Source organism: Cryptomeria japonica, chromosome 8, assembly GCF_030272615.1.
Source record: "Cryptomeria japonica chromosome 8, Sugi_1.0, whole genome shotgun sequence".
Lineage (NCBI taxonomy): Eukaryota > Viridiplantae > Streptophyta > Pinopsida > Cupressales > Cupressaceae > Cryptomeria > Cryptomeria japonica.
The window spans coordinates 36,256,809-36,275,527 of NC_081412.1; the positions used below are offsets into that span (position 1 = coordinate 36,256,809).

The 18,719-nt window shown below is 40.7% G+C and overlaps 1 protein-coding gene across 5 annotated transcripts in view; it reads left to right on the forward strand.

Moving 5' to 3' along the window:
• LOC131064569 (sodium/hydrogen exchanger 8) overlaps window positions 1-18,719 on the forward strand; it is a 252,279-nt gene that overhangs the window by 107,666 nt on the left and 125,894 nt on the right. For all 5 annotated transcript variants that reach the window (XM_057998748.2, XM_057998751.2, XM_057998752.2 and 2 more), the window contains 2 exons: window positions 1,363-1,409; window positions 1,939-2,123. In XM_057998748.2, coding sequence (XP_057854731.1) covers window positions 1,363-1,409; window positions 1,939-2,123 — 232 coding nt within the window. The remainder of the gene's footprint in view (window positions 1-1,362; window positions 1,410-1,938; window positions 2,124-18,719) is intronic.

Sequence of the window (18,719 nt, forward strand, 5' to 3'; positions counted from 1 at the left end):
ATTGTCCCGGACTGAGCCGGATATCATGATATTGAGTTTATTGTCATGACAAGACTATATTAAATGTTGTCCCGAATTGTGTCGGAAGTCATGACAGAATATGCTCCCAAGAAAATTACTTAGATCCACTCCTGCTAAGAGGGAGTGTTAAGATATAGCCCTCATGAATCTAACTAATGGTAAATCGGTTATTATCTGGAGAGTGATATATTAATAGAGCATACAGTTTGGAAATTAAACATAAACAAACTAATTGTTATGAATGGTTGCCTCCGTAAGAACCGCCACGTATGGATATGTCCCTACGTAGGCAACCTTTCCTCTTGTATTTAAACCGGATTCAATGATGGAGATGATCAATAACTCACGGCAATCAGTCTTCCAGAATCGCTGTCATTATTCTTCGATCCATATTTCACAACACGGATCCCTCTATAAATACATATCTTAGAACCCCTATAAATCTCCCTCCCATTCAGATTGAATTCAATTGCCTTTTTAATGATTAGAGGGATGTGATTAAGGAGACACGTCCTTTCCTAACCATTTCCCTTCTTATCTTTAATCTCTGTCATTATCCTTTAAATCGTATCTCTTCTCACTTAAATCGTTTGAATAAGTCCTTTATTGACGTGCCTATTCATAACTATTATCGATTAATACTCTTCCCTTGATCCACAATGTAATTAGCATTGGTTTGAATGATGGCTGCCATATCAATTTATTAATCGGTACATTTATAACCATAAACAAATAGCATCTTTCATAATTAATGGTTATTTGACTAATCGAAGTCATAAATCTCCTTTTTTGTTACTTACTCCTTAAATCGATAATCTTAGTCATCAATTAAGTTGCTATCTTCTTCCTTAGGATGATCGATCCCCATTAGTCTCTTTATTTATGTAATCGATGTCCTTAAGATTACGACATTATGATGTGGTTGGTTTACTAACAATTCATTGTTTGATCTTCATTCAAGTCGCTAACCTTTTAATAATCGATGCTTTGTTTAGCCTTTCATATTTTTATTTTATCATTATTTATTATCCAATATTGGTTCGGGAATGAGAAATTACAGTGTAATATAAAATTAATTTAAATATTTCAAGAATATTATAATTGACATATAAATATTAATTAAAATAAATATTTAATAATTCCAAATAATCATTTGTTAATAAATATTATCTTAATTAATAATAATAATTTCTTGGTTTAGATTATATATATAACAATCAAGGAGGGGACAAGGACAAATTCATAGAATTTTTTTCAATCAGTATAATGTTTTATAAGTTGAGACTTTTCCAAGAACGTTATAATTATTATTGACTTCATAGAAGTTTTTCATGCTGGCAGTGGAGTGGTGATTGCTGAAAGCATACTTCGTAGCGGGAATATTAAAGGTTAGGCAATTTGTTCTGTTTCTCAGTATATTTGAAATAACTCAATCAGCAAATGAGTCTGGTGATAATATTTGTAATGATTAAGTTATTACTAACTAGTGTCAAATGGCATTGTCCTATGGACCATTGAAACTTAGAAATGCTCAAATGTTAATGTTTCATGCTGCAAAACCATTTATCAATTGTTTAAGTACGTTATGTTGTTATTGACAAGTGTAGATGTTTAGTAATCTGTAAGAGGATTACAGATGATATAAAAAGAGTTTTAGCATACTAATTTATTCCAGCCCTCCTTAAATTGTTAGAATTTATGTTATTGGTAGAACTTACAATAATGATGTTTTTCCACCAAGGAATGTGATCAAAGTTAAACTAGAATATTTCTATTTATGGCATTGCCCATGTAATAGTTTTCCCATTATAGTAGGAGTACGTCCTATATCTCTTTTCTCCATTTATTAACATTGGCAATATGTTATACCATTTTGTATCTTAGAATAAGACAGTTTGCTTGCAAATGCAAATGCAGGTGGAACTTGGGGAGATCTTGTTATTCTCTATGTTTTGCTACAGCTATCCCGGGTGGTAGTTGTTGTTTTACTATATCCAGGATTACGATATTTTGGCTATGGTCTGGATTGGAAAGAGGCAGTTATTCTCATATGGTCAGGGCTACGTGGAGCTGTAGCATTATCATTGTCCTTAATATTGAATGTAGGTTATTCTTATTTTAATATTTTACTACATAGAATTAAATAGTTACCTCCTTCAGTATGAAATAGCATGTTCAGATCATACTATTTTTTCTGTAAAATGTTGACTCAGTACTATTTTCATTTTTTGGTTGAAAAAATGTTTGATGTCCATGAATATAAATACTTTCTTGCAAGCACGGCCTGTGTGAGAAAAACTATTTGTGAATCTTTGAATTGTGTTAGCATTTTAATTTGTTTCTTTTGAGACAATACAAAACTGAATATCATATAAAGATAAACCTCTTTCCAATCTAGTAGATGAAGCTGTCTGAAAACCTAACATTACTCCTAAACTTAAAGATATGGCCATCAATGAGGTTTTGCATAAAAGAAATGTCTGAATATGAACTTTGACCTGTCTTTTTGGGTCGCGGAAGTTGAGTACAAGACCTGAAAGTTTCTTCTTTCACAAACAAGGTTTTTTATGATTAAGACTTGCAATTGAAAAAGTAAATTAGATCACCGAATGCTTCCTAATTCGCTGAAAACTAAGACCAACTGTAATGTCCCTACTAGTTATAGATCACTTTCCTGCAAAACAGACTGTTAGAATGCAACAAAATATATATTACTAATCTAATTTGCAATTAAACTTCAATTACTTAATTAAAACAAATCTTAATTCTTAGGTAATAAAAAGCATACGGATGAAGTATTGGGATATGTCCTTAGGCAGTTGTAATGCCCGTCTTCTTGGAACCCATTATGGTTCCAAGCCTTACCAGGGAAATCGATGGATAATTCAATTCCCATCTTGGATGTAGCATCTTACATCCAAGCCTACCAAGGAAGATCGTCATATATGATCAATTCTTGCCTTGGATGATACATCTTATCATCCAAGTCTACCAGAGAGTACCGGCAAGATCCGTCTCTTCTTGGGTGAGTTTCCGACACCCAAGCCTTTAACATATATGCATATGAGTACTCAGTATATACTGCCTACCAGGGATTATCATAATCCCGAATTAGGCTAAGGGGATTTTCTCCCAATAGCCTCCATCACATAGCCAAATTATTGTTATTCATATAATAATTTACATTTTCATTATCATTTTTAATTTTTAATTTATGCTTGCCTCTACATATTTCTTAATTACTATTATTGATCCTACATGAACAATTAGATTGCAGATACATACATATATATATATGTGTGTGTGTGTGTGTGTGGATACACATATGTACATATATTTATACATATACATGAGACAATATTATGATAAGACTATAACTCTGTCAAAGAGATTGGTGACATATCACATATGACAGATCCGTTATAAACATATATGTGTGTGTGCGGCACACACGTCCACACACATATATATTCCTGTGGCGTACAAGCTGACCTCTTACCTTTTTCGCACACTGCTGGCGCAACCTCTATTCCTCCCGTTTCCCTCTATTCTCCGTGCCTTCCTTTCTTCGGGTTTGCAGGCCGTCTTACTTTGTACCCGTGGTGGGGAGGGGTTGCGTCCCACCATGGGATCCCTTTCGTGGGAAGGGGTGTGATGGTGGTCGTAGCCCAGGGCTGCGACTCCCGTCCCACCACTTTCCGCGTGGGGTAATAAAACATTGGCGTTAATTCTTTGTTTAATGAACTTATATAATATATTAATATTATTTAATAATTTATTTCTTAATATATTAACATTATTTAATAATTTACTCCTTCATTTAATATATTAAATATATTAACATTTTTTAATAACTTATTTCTTATATTAACATTATTTAATAATTTATTTCTTCATTTAATATATTAACATTATTTTAATAATTTGTTTCTTCATTTTATATATTTCTAATGAACTCATTAATATATGCTATTATATCGTGACCCTCCGATCTTGACCCTAACCTGCTCTGGGCTCTTCTTACGAAGCATCAACTCGCCAGCTTTATTTAGGCTGCTGGGTTGGTGCCTGTCTATCTCTCATTCAGCTCCGATGGATACCACTCTTAGATTTCTTGGGCTGAAATGTTAGATGGCCTTTGTTGGAGAGATTAAAGAGGAAAGAATGAAAGGCATCCTGGCCCAACAAAATCCTCTGATTACTGGTGCCATGTTGAAAACTTTGGCTATAGACTATCTCCTGAATGAGGACCGACCTAGAGCGAACTCTGACATTGCAGCAATGTTCCTAGCTATCGCCATGCATCTAGAGAAAGATAGAGAAGTAGTGGTGAAGATGTGTAAAAAGGTCTTCAAAAAGGAAGTCCTGGGCGAACTAGAAAGGGTGGTGGTCAACATTGATGAGGAGCTTATGGCTCCTAAGCTCCGGGACTATGATGTTCTTATCCGAAAGAATAAACCAGTGCGCCGATTCCCCATCTTGGTCATTGAGGAGCCTGCAGCCTTTGATGCTTATAGTCTTGTCAGAAGCAAGAATTTCTTCTTCCTCTCGTGGATTCTACAGGTCAAAAAGCCCCTGCGGGAGAAATGGTTGATTAACTACCTCGAAGCTGAAAACATCACAGTCATCTCGGACAATATGCCAATCCCTCCCTCTCTTGCTGACCCCTCTTCAGCAAAGCCAGATAGCTCGGGCTCCAGGAATCCTCACAAGCAGGGTAGGAGAGGATGAGACTCCTCCCGTAGGGAAAGCCTCTTGGTTTTTTGGCCCTTCGGGTTACTAGTGTTATGATAAGTGTTTTAAGCGGCCACTAATGGGGAATCTTGCCTCTGGTTTTCCTTTCGTCTCTTTTGGACTCTATGGTTTTGCTTCCATACATACTATACATGCTAAGAAAACTTATGAATGTTTAGTATACATATTTACTAGACTTAGTTATGTTTTCATTCAAATTCTGGCGTATGGGTTTTGCTAATTCTTTGCTCATTCAATCGTCTATCTCTCTTTTAAGGCAAAGATGGCCCAACATGACATATATATATATATATATATATATATATATATTCATATATTTACAGATGCTTTTAAATTCATATATTCTCAGTAACCACTCAGCTATCTTTTGCATATGTTTATTTATTTGCAATATTAGCTCTATAGCATAGATTGGTTCTGCTTCCTTACGAAAGATTTCAAAATACCTTGAGCATTCTCAGTAATGAGGTCTCTTATTCTAGGTAGTTGTTAGCCTCATAACAAGAAATTATCTATGATTTCAGCTAGTTTAAATCTATGATAGCTGTCATTGGTTGAATTCTCCGTTTTTCCTAAAAATCTTCCTTGGGCGGATTTGGTACTAGATGAGCATTATGGATACAGGATATCTTTGTTGGCTAACAATTTCTGCGATACTATGATGATTTGATAGGTTGGAAAAATCTGGCAAGTATTACCCGTGGTAAGATTTTGTTAAGTTAGTTATGCCCCAAGCGTTATATCTTTTGTAGTATGAAATCTTTGCTTTACTCTAACATTAAGCTGGCTTGAAAGGTGTATTGAGGTTCTTGTGCAGTTTAGGGGCTCTGTCAGAACCATGCATTGCATTTTCCAGGCAAATATTGGGTTGTCATACCGATCGAGGTGGTTATTTTCAGGGAAGGGGCATCTTTCAGCTCAAAGGAAATTTCGATGTTTCTAAAAGCACTCTCTTGTAGATCTTCTTGGATATTAGATCCACAAATCCTTGTATCATCTCCCTTATTTTAAGCTATCTCTAGTTTCATTTTTTTGATCCATTAATGGATCTGGGCTAGACCGAAGGTTTTCTTCCCACCATTCTTTCCTACCAGTGCCCACATTGAATGGAGTTGTAATTGTAATTTTTTCGTATTAATAAAAACTCTTTGGCCTTGGCCTTTTATTGATAAAATAAATAAATATGCTATTATCATTATTGATGTATTCTCTCAACCTTTGCATAGATTTATTTAATTATTATTAATACCTTCATACATTTATTGCAGGTAATAATCCTAGTAGGGTTTACAAATGCAAAAATAAAGAGTAGATTTCTATGATACCAAGGTAAGATTTACATCATGTGATACAGTAGAGGGTTGTCACAGTCCCTCCGTCTCAACTTTGCTTGTCCTCGAGCATTTTTAGATCTTCTTCTTTTTCCCAAGTAGCATCCTCATTTGGGAGATTCCTCCATTTTATCAGATATTCGGTAATGGTTTGGTTCCTAAGCTCCCTTATCCGCGTATCCAGAATGATCTTAGGGTACAAGGTGAGTTTCCCTTCATCATCTAGGGGAGGTAGTTTACTGCATGGAGCCAAGTGTTGTCCGAGAACCTTCTTAAGTCGGGAGACATGGAACACATTATGTATTTTATTGTCTCTGGGGAGTTCTACTTCATAAGCTACTTCCCCAATCCTTCGAATTACCTTGTAGGGTCCATAGAACCGGGGTTTCAATTCTTCAGCCCCATTCTTCTTGATGGAAGATTGTTTATATGGTTGTAACCTTAAAAAGACAAGATCTTCGGCCTCAAACGTCCTTTCCGTATACTTCCTGTCTGCATAGATCTTCTGTTGATTTTGGGCTTGCTGTAAATTCTCTTTCAAGGTCTTCATGATGTCCCTACTCTGTTGATCAAAATCTTGTGCCCTTGGTACTTTGCTTCCTTGGGTTATTAATTCTCCAAAAGTTGTGGCCTCATAGCCGTACAAGGCTTGGGAAGGACTCATCCTTATTGACATGTGGTGTGTTGTGTTGTAACAATGTTCTCCTAGGTGTAGCCACTTAACTGAAGCAGTCTGTTGCCCAAGAACATAATTCCTTATGTAGCCCTCTATCCATTTGTTCACTATTTCAGTTTGCCCGTTAGTTCGAGGATGGTAACTAGTACTAGGGGTGAAGACTGTTCCTGCCATTCTGAAGAGTTCTTGCCAGAATTGGCTAATAAACTTGCTATCTCTGTCACTGACAATATTCTGAGGGAGTCCGTGGAGTCTGAAAATTTCGTTGAAGAATAGATCGGCTATTTGGCAGGCTTTGTATTTTGTGGAGACTGCAAGGAAATGGGCATACTTCGTGAGTCTATCTACCACCACAAAAATGCTATCCTTTGCTTGTGCCCTTGGCAACCCTGTTATGAAATCCATAGAAATGCTCTCCCACTTTTGATTGGGAATAGGTAATGGTTGAAGCAACCCAGCTGGGTGGATGAGTTCGGTTTTATTGCGTTGACATGTTAGGCACTCTTGTACATATTTTTGGACATCTCTTTTTTGGTCTTTCCATGCATAGTTCTCCCTAATGTGTTTATAAGTTTTAGAGTATCCTTGATGTCCTGCCAGGGGGTTATCATGGAATTCCTTTAGGATTTTGCTTTTGAATTTGGTCTAAGGGGTCAAGTATACCCTTCCCTTGTATACGATGAGATCTCCCCTAACTTTAAAATCTTCATTGGGAGGGTTTCCCTTCAAAATTTCCTTTGCTTGTGGATCTTGGTCATATTCATTAATGATTTCTTCCTTCCAGTCTTTTGAGATGCTGGTAAGGATATTGAGGTGGGCTCTTCGGGATAATGCATCTGCTGCCCCATTATTCACCCCTTTTACATATTCTATATCAAAGTCATAGGCTTGTATTTTGCTCACCCATATTTGTTGCCTATCATTAAGATCCTTTTGGCTCAAGAAGAAGCTAGACTGTTATGATCGGTTTACACACTAAACTTCCCACAGACAAGGTATTGGCAAAATTTAGCCAAGGCGTGCATTATGGCTAGCATTTCTTTGTCATAAATAGAGCAGTGCCCTTTTGCTTCAGTAAGTTTACGACTCTCAAAGGCTAGGGGGTGTTTCTTTTGCATGAGGACTGCCCCAATTCCCTCCTTGGATGCATCACATTGTAGTTCAAAAGGTATAGAGAAGTCGGGAATGGCCAACACTAGACATGACCTCATGGTTATTTTAAGTTGTTCAAAAGCCTGTTGGGCTTTGTCATTCCATGTGAAAGCCCCTTTCTTAGTTAGATCAGTAAGCGGTGCTGCAATCTTGGAGAACCCTTTTACAAAACGTCTATAGTAGCTGCATAGCCCCACAAATCCCCTTAATTGTGTTAAGTTTCTAGGGATGGGCCATTCCTTGATGGCCTTGATCTTTTCTTCATCAACACTCACTCCAGCCTCACTAATTTTGTGTCCTAGGTAGATGATTTCTTTCATCCCAAATTTGCACTTGGAGACTTTGGCATATAATGATTCAAACTCAAGAATATTTAATACCTCCTCAATGTGGTGGAGATGTTCTTCCCATGTCTTGCTGTAAATGAGTATATCATCAAAGAATATTAGTAGAAATTTCCTCAATTGTTGCTTGAACGTATGATTCATGCATGACTGGAAGGTGGCCGGGGCATTGGTGAGACCATATGGTAGGACCAAAAACTCGAAATGCCCATAATGACATCTGAATGCTGTTTTGGGAATATCCTCTTCCCTCATTCTAATTTGATGGTATCCCGACCTTAGATCGATTTTAGAGAAATATCTTGCTCCGTGTAGTTCATCCATTAATTCGTCAATTCTCGGAATAGGGAATCTATTTTTTATAGTCTTTTTATTCAGGGCCCTGTAATCTATGCACATTCTCATCGTCCCGTCTTTCTTCTTCACCAATACCACTGATGAAGCAAAGGGGCTGCTGCTTGGTTGGATAAGTCCCATTTCTAATAACTCTTTTATGGTTTTTTCAATCTCCTCTTTGAACTTGTGGGGGTGGCGGTAAGGAGTTGTAATGACGGGTTTTGCTCCTTCTTCTAACTCAATGGAGTGTTCAAATCCCCTTTTCGGGGGTAAGCTTGGGGGAATGTCTTCGAAGACTTTTTTGTGTCTCTTAAGGATGGGTTGAATATCTCTATGAACGGCTCGATCTTCGGTCGGAGATTTATCCAAGACCATACATTGGGTGACCCACTCTCCTTGATCATGCCTAAGGATTTTTTCCATTTTATTACATGATACTATCTTTGGAGAGCCATTGGGGATTCCTTTTAAGGTTATTTCTCTCCCTTCATGTTGGAAGCATATCTCCCGATTTGGACTGTCCATGGTGAACCAGCCCAATGAGTCTATCCATGGCATCCCCAAAATGATCTCGTTCTTTAAATTCACCACAAAGAAGTTCCTCTTAATTGTATGTCCCCCCAAGGTGACTTCCAATTGAGGTATAATTTTAGTGCACCTGTTTATGATTTCGTTGCCCATGATCACTTCAAACCCTCCAAACTCTTGAGTTTTTAACCTTCTCTTTGCCGCTAAATGTTTGCTAATGAAATCATGTGAGGCTCCTGTGTCTACCAAGGCGATTACTTTCTGTCCTTTGATTATCCCTTTGAGTTTGAAGCATCTATTCTCACTTCCTTGAGTGATGACTGCCAAAGTACCCGTCTCGTTGCCTTCAAACCTAGCCCTTTTATAGGGTCTTTCCTCATCCCGTATTTCTTCTGTGTTATTTAACTGTCCTCTTTTACATTCGTGGCCCTTCCCCCATGGGGCCTTACATTTGAAACATAGTCCCTTCTCCATGAGTTCCTCTCTCTCCTTACATCGGTGATTCATACTCCAAGGTTTTTTGCAAAAGTGGTAGGGCCTCTCTCTGTGGTCCCTCTTGGGTCCCTCCCTCCTATGCGGTGTTTTGGCTGGGATGTTCTTGGGGGCATTATATTCAACCATCTTAGTTTTCTTAATGGCCTCCTCTAAGTTTTGTGGTTCCAAGGGTTTTACAAAAAAATTAATAGAGTCTTTCAAGCCTTCTAAAAACATGTAAGCCTTCTAAAAACATGTAAGCCTTCTCTGGGATAGGTCGGGGACCATTACTGATAGGTTTTGGAATTGGTTGATATAGTCTTCAATGGTTCCTGATTGCTTAAGGTGGGTTAACTCTTGGAAGTACCATTCCGAGTCCTTCTGATCAAACCGATTGATGAGTTTTTGAGTAAACTCATTATAGGTGGAGATATTTTTGTGGTGTAGGGTAATGAGACCATTATGGCACCAATTATGGGCTGCTCCGGTTAAGTGGAGTTTAGCAAACTTGATAGCATCTCCTTTGGTCATGGGGCTGTATGAAAGATATGTATCTAGTTTTTGAACCCAAGCTTGGGCAATATCCTTCCCTGACCCATCAAAGCATGGTAGGGACATTTTGTTAACTTTAGCTTTGAGGTCTTTACCCATATGCTTCCTCCTTCTACCTTCATTAGTCTTGGACTCACAGAAGTCCCTGAAGGAAACAACCCTCTGAACTTCCGGCTCTAATCTAGCATAAATTTGGGCGATTTCTTCCACCCCAAGTGTGGTTTGCTCCTCTTCGTTTCCCATATGTTCTTCTCCTGGAAGGAATTCGGGAATTGTTTGTCTAGAACTTTGAGGAGATCGTTCATTATAGGCGTGATTAGAGTGCGTCTCTCTTCTAGGGTTTGGAATATCTTTATTGTTGCTGTTTGTTCTTTGGAGGATTAATTGGCTCATTCTTTCAAATTTCTCATTGGTTTGCTCCATGAAAGTCTTAAGTTGTTTGGCTAATTGATCGGCCATTACTTTCGTGCCTTTCTTTTTCTGATATGTGATCACAAACTAAGTCTCCCTTCCACAGGTTGGCAAGATTATGCTCTGATACCACTGTAATGTCCCTACTAGTTATAGATCACTTTCCTGCAAAACAGACAGTTAGAATGCAACAAAATATATATTACTAATCTAATTTGCAATTAAACTTCAATTACTTAATTAAAACAAATCTTAATTCTTAGGTAATAAAAAGAATATGGATGAAGTATTGGGATATGTCCTTAGGCGGTTGTAATGGCCGTCTTCTTGGAACCCATTATGGTTCCAAGGCTTACCAGGGAAATCGATGGATAATTCGATTCGCGTCTTGGATGTAGCATCTTACATCCAAGCCTACCAAGGAAGATCGTCATATATGATCAATTCCTGCCTTGGATGATACATCTTATCATCCAAGTCTACCAGAGAGGACCGGCAAGATTCGTCTCTTCTTGGGTGAGCTTCCGACACCCAAGCCTTTAACATATATGCATATGAGTACTCAGTATATATTGCCTACCAGGGATTATCATAATCCCGAATTAGGCTAAGGGGATTTTCTCCCAATAGCCTCCATCACATAGCCAAATTATTGTTATTCATATAACAGTTTACATTTTCATTATCATTTTTAATTTATAATTTATGACTACCTCTACATATTTCTTAATTACTATTATTGATCCTACATGAACAATTAGATTGCAGATACATACATATATATATAAATGTCTGTGTGTGTGTGTGTGTGTGTGGATACACACATGCACATATATTTATACATATACATGAGACAATATTATGATAAGACTATAACTCTGTCAAAGAGATTGGTGACATATCACATATGACAGATCCATTATAAACATATATGTGTGTGTGTGGCACACACGTCCACACACATATATTCCAATGGCGTACAAGCTGACCTCTTACCTTTTTCGCAGTCTGCTAGCACAGCCTCTATTCCTCCCGTTTCCCTCTATTCTCCGTGCCTTCCTTTCTTCGGGTTTGCAAGCCGTCTTACTTTGTACCCGTGGTGGGGAGGGGTTGTGTCCCACCACGGGGTCCCTTCTGTGGGAAGGGGTGTGACGGTGGTCGCAGCCCAGGGCTGTGACTCTCGTCCCACCACTTCCCACGAGGGGTAATAAAACATTGGCGTTAATTCTTTGTTTAATGAACTTATATAATATATTAATATTATTTAATAATTTATTTCTTAATATATTAACATTATTTAATTATTTAATAATTTACTTCTTCATCATTTAATATATTAACATCATTTAATAACTTATTTCTTATATTAACATTATTTAATAATTTATTTCTTCATTTAATATATTAACATTATTTTAATAATTTATTTCTTCGTTTTATATATTTCTAATGAACTCATTAATATATGCTATTATCATTGTTGATGTATTCTCTCAACCTTTGCATAGATTTATCTAATTATTATTAATACCTTCATACATTTATTGCGGGTAATAATCCTAGTAGTGTTCACGAATACAAAAATAAAGAGTAGATTTCTGTGATACCAAGGTAAGATTTATATCATGTGATACAGTAGAGGGTTATCACACCAACAAATCCACATACACAAGAAATGTTTAATAAACTAGTCAAAACATACATCTACAAAATGCAAGATTTCGGAAAAATGAACACTTAAAAACACACAAAGTTTCTTGCTAAGATACATCACAGTATTGATATAATTTTCAGCATTGTTCTTCATTTTAATTCACTTTAATAAAATCTTATACACAAAACACACATAAAACGTAGATGAATACTCGAGTGCTTTTATTTTATATTGTCAGTTCTGGTTTGGATCTTGGTTGGGGTTCATTGAGTGGTTTTGTGGACCCAGTAATTTCTTTTGGGGTTTGGGTTTGTGTGTAAAAAATCATGTAAAAATATGTATTAGCAATTTAGAAGTAGGAATATGGGAAATGGGTCCTTCTATGGTCCACAATGCTGGGCAATTTGTTTTTGGGTCTAAAGGTGGTTTATAGTAATATGGGATTACCTCCATGTGGGTGTTTGCCACATACAGGTAAACGATTAAATGTAGAAAGTAAATGCACAGAACATAATGAAAATATAGTAAATAACCAGTCTCTGTATTAATTCAACAGTCCATGTACATGAAGTGCTTATAACATTAAACCCAGATACGACTATCATGATCCCACTATGAAGGAACAGTATGCAATATATAATACTCGAAGGGGTGTGACCAACCGTCGCGTCCAATTGCCCTTCGGGACGACTAACTAACTGACCGCCTTAACTCATTATTACCGATGACAACATAAACATAATATGACAACATAACATAATGATTATTCCCGGCAACATCATTTCTCCCAAGAAAAGAAGTCGTCTCCGGACGACTTAATACAAAATAGAGATGACATTAAACAAAACCAAGGTAGAGAACTGCAGGAATTGCTAACGCCAGTCGAGCATGGAACTCATACACCTGCTGCGTCCTCGTCTGAAAACCCTTTTCTACCATCTGATGCTCAAGTGCCTCTTTGACATCACAGTTCTCCTGTGCCTAAACCAAATTTGTCTGCAAAACATGCTTTTCAGTCTCAGCCTCCACCAACTGCTACTCAAATGATACTGTCTCCCTAGCCAATTTGTCCTCGATAGCCACCAGCGTTGCCCTCTCGGCATCTAACTCCTGGGTACGCTGAGCTAAGTCTCACGCTAGTACTGCCTCCAACCTGGTGGTCAGCTCCTCCCGAGCCCTCTGTGCATCCACCAAGGCAACCTCTTGTCTAACCGAGACATACTCTGAGTTCCTCAAAGCGTACCATTCATGCCTGGAAGTGGCCACAACCCTTAGGCACAAAGGCTAGGAGACTCCTCAAATCCTCCATCACACTCCCCAAAGGCTAATAATTGAACTTAATAACTCCCTGGTACCGTACGACTTCGCGTGCCCACAATGCCTTCCCTCAGACTCTGTTTGTTCGCAACCTCCAAATCCGTCTCCCTTTATGGCTTATGGCTTCCCGGCCAATGCTAAGATTTAGGCTTCTTTCTCACAGTACGGGACAACCCAACACTTACTGTGCCTTCTTTGATGCCCTTTGGCCAATTGAAAAAGTGTATTGTAGCTCGAAAATAAATTGGGGGTTTGGGGCAGCGCCCCAGCGGGGTCGAGGGGCAACGCCCCCGCGGGGTCTGGGCAGCGCCCCAGCGGGGTCGAGGGGCAGTGCCCCTTGCGGGGTCCGGGGGCAGTGCCATATGTCATCAAATGATTTTTCAATCTGGTCGTCGTTTTTTTTTTCCACTGTAATGTCCCCGATGGCACCCCGGCCATACAACCTCCCCGTACGATCAACAACACTGACACCTCCAATCGTACGGCCACCTTCCCGTGCGGTCAACACCCCTCCACCGTATGGATCACCCCATACGGAATACACGACCAACCGTCTACCATACACACCGTACGGGCCTCCTTCTACACGCCAAACGCTTAACTACCTCTTGGATGGCTGTGTATGGCTGCGTATGCCTTCCCTGTGCTTGCGCGTTGCGTTGTTGGGCGGAGTGCGTGTTTGTGTGCCTGTGCGTTTGGGCTGCTGTGTGTTTTATTTCTTTCGTGGGCGGTGGTATCCACTGCACGGTGGTTTCCACCGCATGGTGGTCCCATTGTCGGTGTTGCCACCACACGGTTGCTCCATCGTCGGTGGTCCCACCGCAGGTGTTTGCACCTCACGGTGTTTCCACCATCGGTGTTACCACCGCACGGTGGTTCCACTGCTGGTGGCCCCCATTGTCGGTGTTGCCACCGCACAGTGGTTCCATCGCCGGTGGTCCCACCGTGGTTTTCATTTTTTTTTTTGATGCCGTATGGATCGTATGGATTTTTTTTTTCTTTTTTTTTTCTAAGTGTCTAGATTCGGCTTGAGTTTCGTGCCTCTGGGATCACCCTTTCTTGGTTTGCCTCGCCCGAGAGTCTCTCGCTTTGGTCCCGTGCCTCTTGAGTCGCCTGCCCGGCCTCTCAGGTCCCCTTCCATCCTATCGGGTTCCCCTCCGGACTCTCGAGTGTCCTTCCTGCCTCTCGGGTCCCCTGCGCGCTTCTCATGGTAGGGTTTCAATTTGGACTCGTTGGTGGCAAGTATATTTTCAATGGCCATCTGAAGACCTAGAACCACAAATTCTATGGGGACCTTGGTCTCCTTCCTGTACATAAGAAGAAGAATAATAATAAAGATTTTGAAGGCTGCGGCCTTCCACACAGGGTTCCAATCATTGCCGACACAAATGATCTTCGGATTATCTACGTCACCGAGGTTTGGGGCGTCTCCCTTCCAATATTCTCTGTATTCTGGCAGGTACACCTCCTCTGTTGCTTGCTCTAGTTCCTCTACTTCTAGCCTGTAGCTTTGGAACATTTTGTATTCCTCCATCTGCCAGTGGAAGAGCCAGTTCAATGACCCCGTCTCATCCTCGGAGCACTCTCCTAGTTTGAGAATCCCTTCGTCGTTGGGCTTCCTGCAGCCCCGTCCTTCGTTCCTCAGGTTGCCTTCTCCTTCACCCTCCGATTCCGAAGATGATGCCAGTTCCTCACTAACCAACTGTGTCCCAAGGTCTATGATAAACTCCCTTCCTCCATTCTCCATAGACAGAGTGTTGTTCTTCCAGTTGTGGGTGGCCTTGGTTGCCACCAGCCACCCTCTCCCTAAGATCGCATCATACCCTTTTTTCTTTAGTGGGATTACCACGAAGTCTAGTATGAAGGGTTGCGTCTCGATGGCAACTTGCTAGCCCATCAGTGTCCCGATGGGTTTGATTCCATGCTGATCTGCTCCCAGCAGATTGAATGTAGATGGCCACAGCGTCGGCTTCCCCAGCTTCCGCCAGGTTTCTTCTGGAAGAACATTCACTCCTAATCTACCATCGACGATGGTATCGGTTAGAATGGTGCCAAGGATACCCATCTCCACAATGGCTGGGTTCCTTCTAGTGTTAACTGCCAGCAGCATGGGGTCTATTGCAGACCCCCCAGGAACATCTGTGCGGTGGTTGGTATTGGTGCGTGGTTGGGAGAGATTATTCAGCAACGCTGTTCGTAATTGAGGCATCGTCTAGAGGAGGTTGTGTACCTTCATAGGCACCTCCAGTTTTAATTTTAAAATTTGATTTAGTATAGCATCCTCTGCCTCCGGTCGGCTGGAAGTACCCACCGTATCCTTCGCCTTCGCCCTTTCTCGTATCTCTTTCTCAATTTCTTCCCATGCTTCCCGTACCCTTCGCTTCTCCGTCTCTAGGTCTGGGCACATTGCATGTCTGGCTTGGTCGCGGGTTACGGCCAGCACTTCCTCTTCTTTGTTTTCCTCGATATTGAGCAAGTTGACGCCAGACTTTGGGCAGGTGGCGTCTTCGTGGTCTCTCGATCCGCACTATTTGCACAAATATTGTGTGGTCTCTCCCTTCGGGCAATCTCGGGCAAAGTGCCCCCATTGGTTGCACGCTCTGCATTGTTCCATCGGTCGACCTTTGGAGTTGTATTGGATTTGGCTCTTTGTATTGTTATTGTTGTTTCGTCCTTCCCACCGATTATCTCGGTAGCCTCTCGATGTTGCATTGTTGTTCACCTGGGAGCTGCCAGTACCACCCAATGTAGCTGGTTGTTCTTGCGTTAATAATACTTGTTGGTTCTGTGTTTTCATGTTGTAGGGGCATTCCCTGGTGGGATGCCCCATCAATTGGCATATATCACAATAGGCCTTCTTTGGGCAGGAGCCTTTTGTGTGGCCGTCCGTCTTACATTCCGTGCACCAAAGCTCCCCTTCGTCGGTCTTGCTCGAACCTCCCTTCATAACCTTCAGCTCTTTCATCATCCTCAGCATGTCCTTCTGCAGGGCTTGCACCTTTTTGCCAGACTCGCCATCGCTGCTGCTTCCCTTGGAAGAGTCATCATCCTCGGACGAGCTATCCTTCTTCTTTTTCTTCTTGGATGTCTTGGTGTCGCTCTCGAGATCCATCGCTCTATTATATGCATCTTCGTACGAGGTTGGTGGAACAATTTTCATCTTCTTCCGAATGGAATGTTTCAGCCCCTCCACGAACCATCTCTTTTTCAACCCATCCGCTGGTTGACTCTCCATTTTCCCCAACAGTTCCTTGAGCCATCGACTATAGGCTCGGACCATCTCATTCTTGTTCTACTTTGTGCCATAGATTTCGGCGACTATTTCATTGTCGTCTCTAAGGAGGTGGAATTCTATCCCGAACTCCTTCTTCAGGTTGGGCCATGTGTCAACTTTGGCCTTATCCATATCTGAGTACCAATCGATGGCCACTCCCCCACTCCCCTTAAGGTTGCTGGAAATTGTGTTACCCATTCGTCCTAGTCGGTAACACCGTTCACTGACCATATGGTTTCACAAGTGCGGCAATGGCGGACGGGGTTTTCCTTCCCATCGCCGTTGAACTTCGGCAACTTCTGCTTACTTTCTATCCCACCGCTGGGTCTCGCTCCTCTGGTGCCTTGTGTGCTTGTACCTGGTGATCGTCCGCCTCCGCCTCCTGCACTTGACCCTCCACTCGTGGGTCCTCCGGAGAAGGTTGTTGACCCCGAACCGAACAAATTGCCTTCCGTACGGTACCCTTGTGCTCCCTCGGCATCGTCGGCCATACCGTCACCTTCGGTCCTCTCCCTCTGGTTGTCCTCCGAAATGGACAAGTTCTTTAGTAGGTCTCTAGTAGCATCGATTAGGTTTAGACTTCGCCTTGTTTGTTCCACCAACTCTTCACGACTTCTTACCCTATGGTGGTATTCTAGCGAACTGTAGAGTTCTCCTTCCGCACCCTCCGTGACTCCTAGGTTCCCTTCGGGCAACCCTACGACAGTGTAGAGAGTGTAATTCTCTCCGTCTATCTCTGCCTCCGCAACCTCCGTGACACCTCCTGGGTTGCCTTCGAGCAACCCCTCGGCCGGTCATCCCTCGGCAAGCTGCCTTAGCCTACGCCTTGGTTCTATTTGCTGTCTGAGATTCAACGCTCTTTGTGCCACTTCCCATTCGTCACTTTGTATCTTTTTATTTTTATTCTTATTTAGTATATTTGGCATAAATCATTTCTGTACATAGCAAGCAAACACCATGTACACAATTTTTTTTTTTTTTAAAATTATTTTGCCTTTCGGCCACAATTTATATCAACAGTGTGCTGGGATTATTACAGGGTTCAATTTGCTGTCTGAGATTCAACGCTCTTTGTGCCACTTCCCATTCGTCACTTTGTATCTTTTTATTTTTATTCTTATTTAGTATATTTGGCATAAATCACTTCTGTACATAGCAAGCACACACCATGTACACAAAAAAAAACTTTTTTTTTATTATTTTGCCTTTCGGCCACAATTTATATCAATAGTGTGCCGGGATTATTACAGGGTTCAATTTTCGCCTCGCCTCTTGCCATCACGCTCTGCGTTGTTCCGTTTGCGCGTCGTCGGCCTCTAGGTTAATCTCGCCGACGGGTAGGCCCATCGTGTCCATACGCCATCCGCTCCTTCCTTTCCCGAGTATGTCTAGGCAACGACGCCAAAAGTTTGCCACATACGGGTAAACGATTAAATGCAGAAAGTAAATGCACAGAACATAATGGAAATATATTAAATAACCAGTCTCTGTATTAATTCAACAGTCCATGTACATCAAGTGCTTACAACATTAAACCCAGATACGACTATCATGATCCCACTACGAAGGAACGGTATGCAATATATAATACCCAAAGGGGTGCAACCAACTGTCGCGTCCAATTGCCTTTTAGGACGACTAACTAACTCACCGCTGTAACTCATTATTACCGACGACAACATAAACATAATATGACAACATAACATAATGATTATTCCTGGCAACATCATGCGGGAGGCACACAACTGTGCTTCAAACAAGACATACATAACCTAGCACCTGCAAAAGTTGAACTTGTAGTTTCTCTTTCAAGAGTACAAGTTCTCCAACATTAGGCTAACTCAAATGTACATAACTATTAATAAATTTATACAAACATCTTTCTTAATATTCT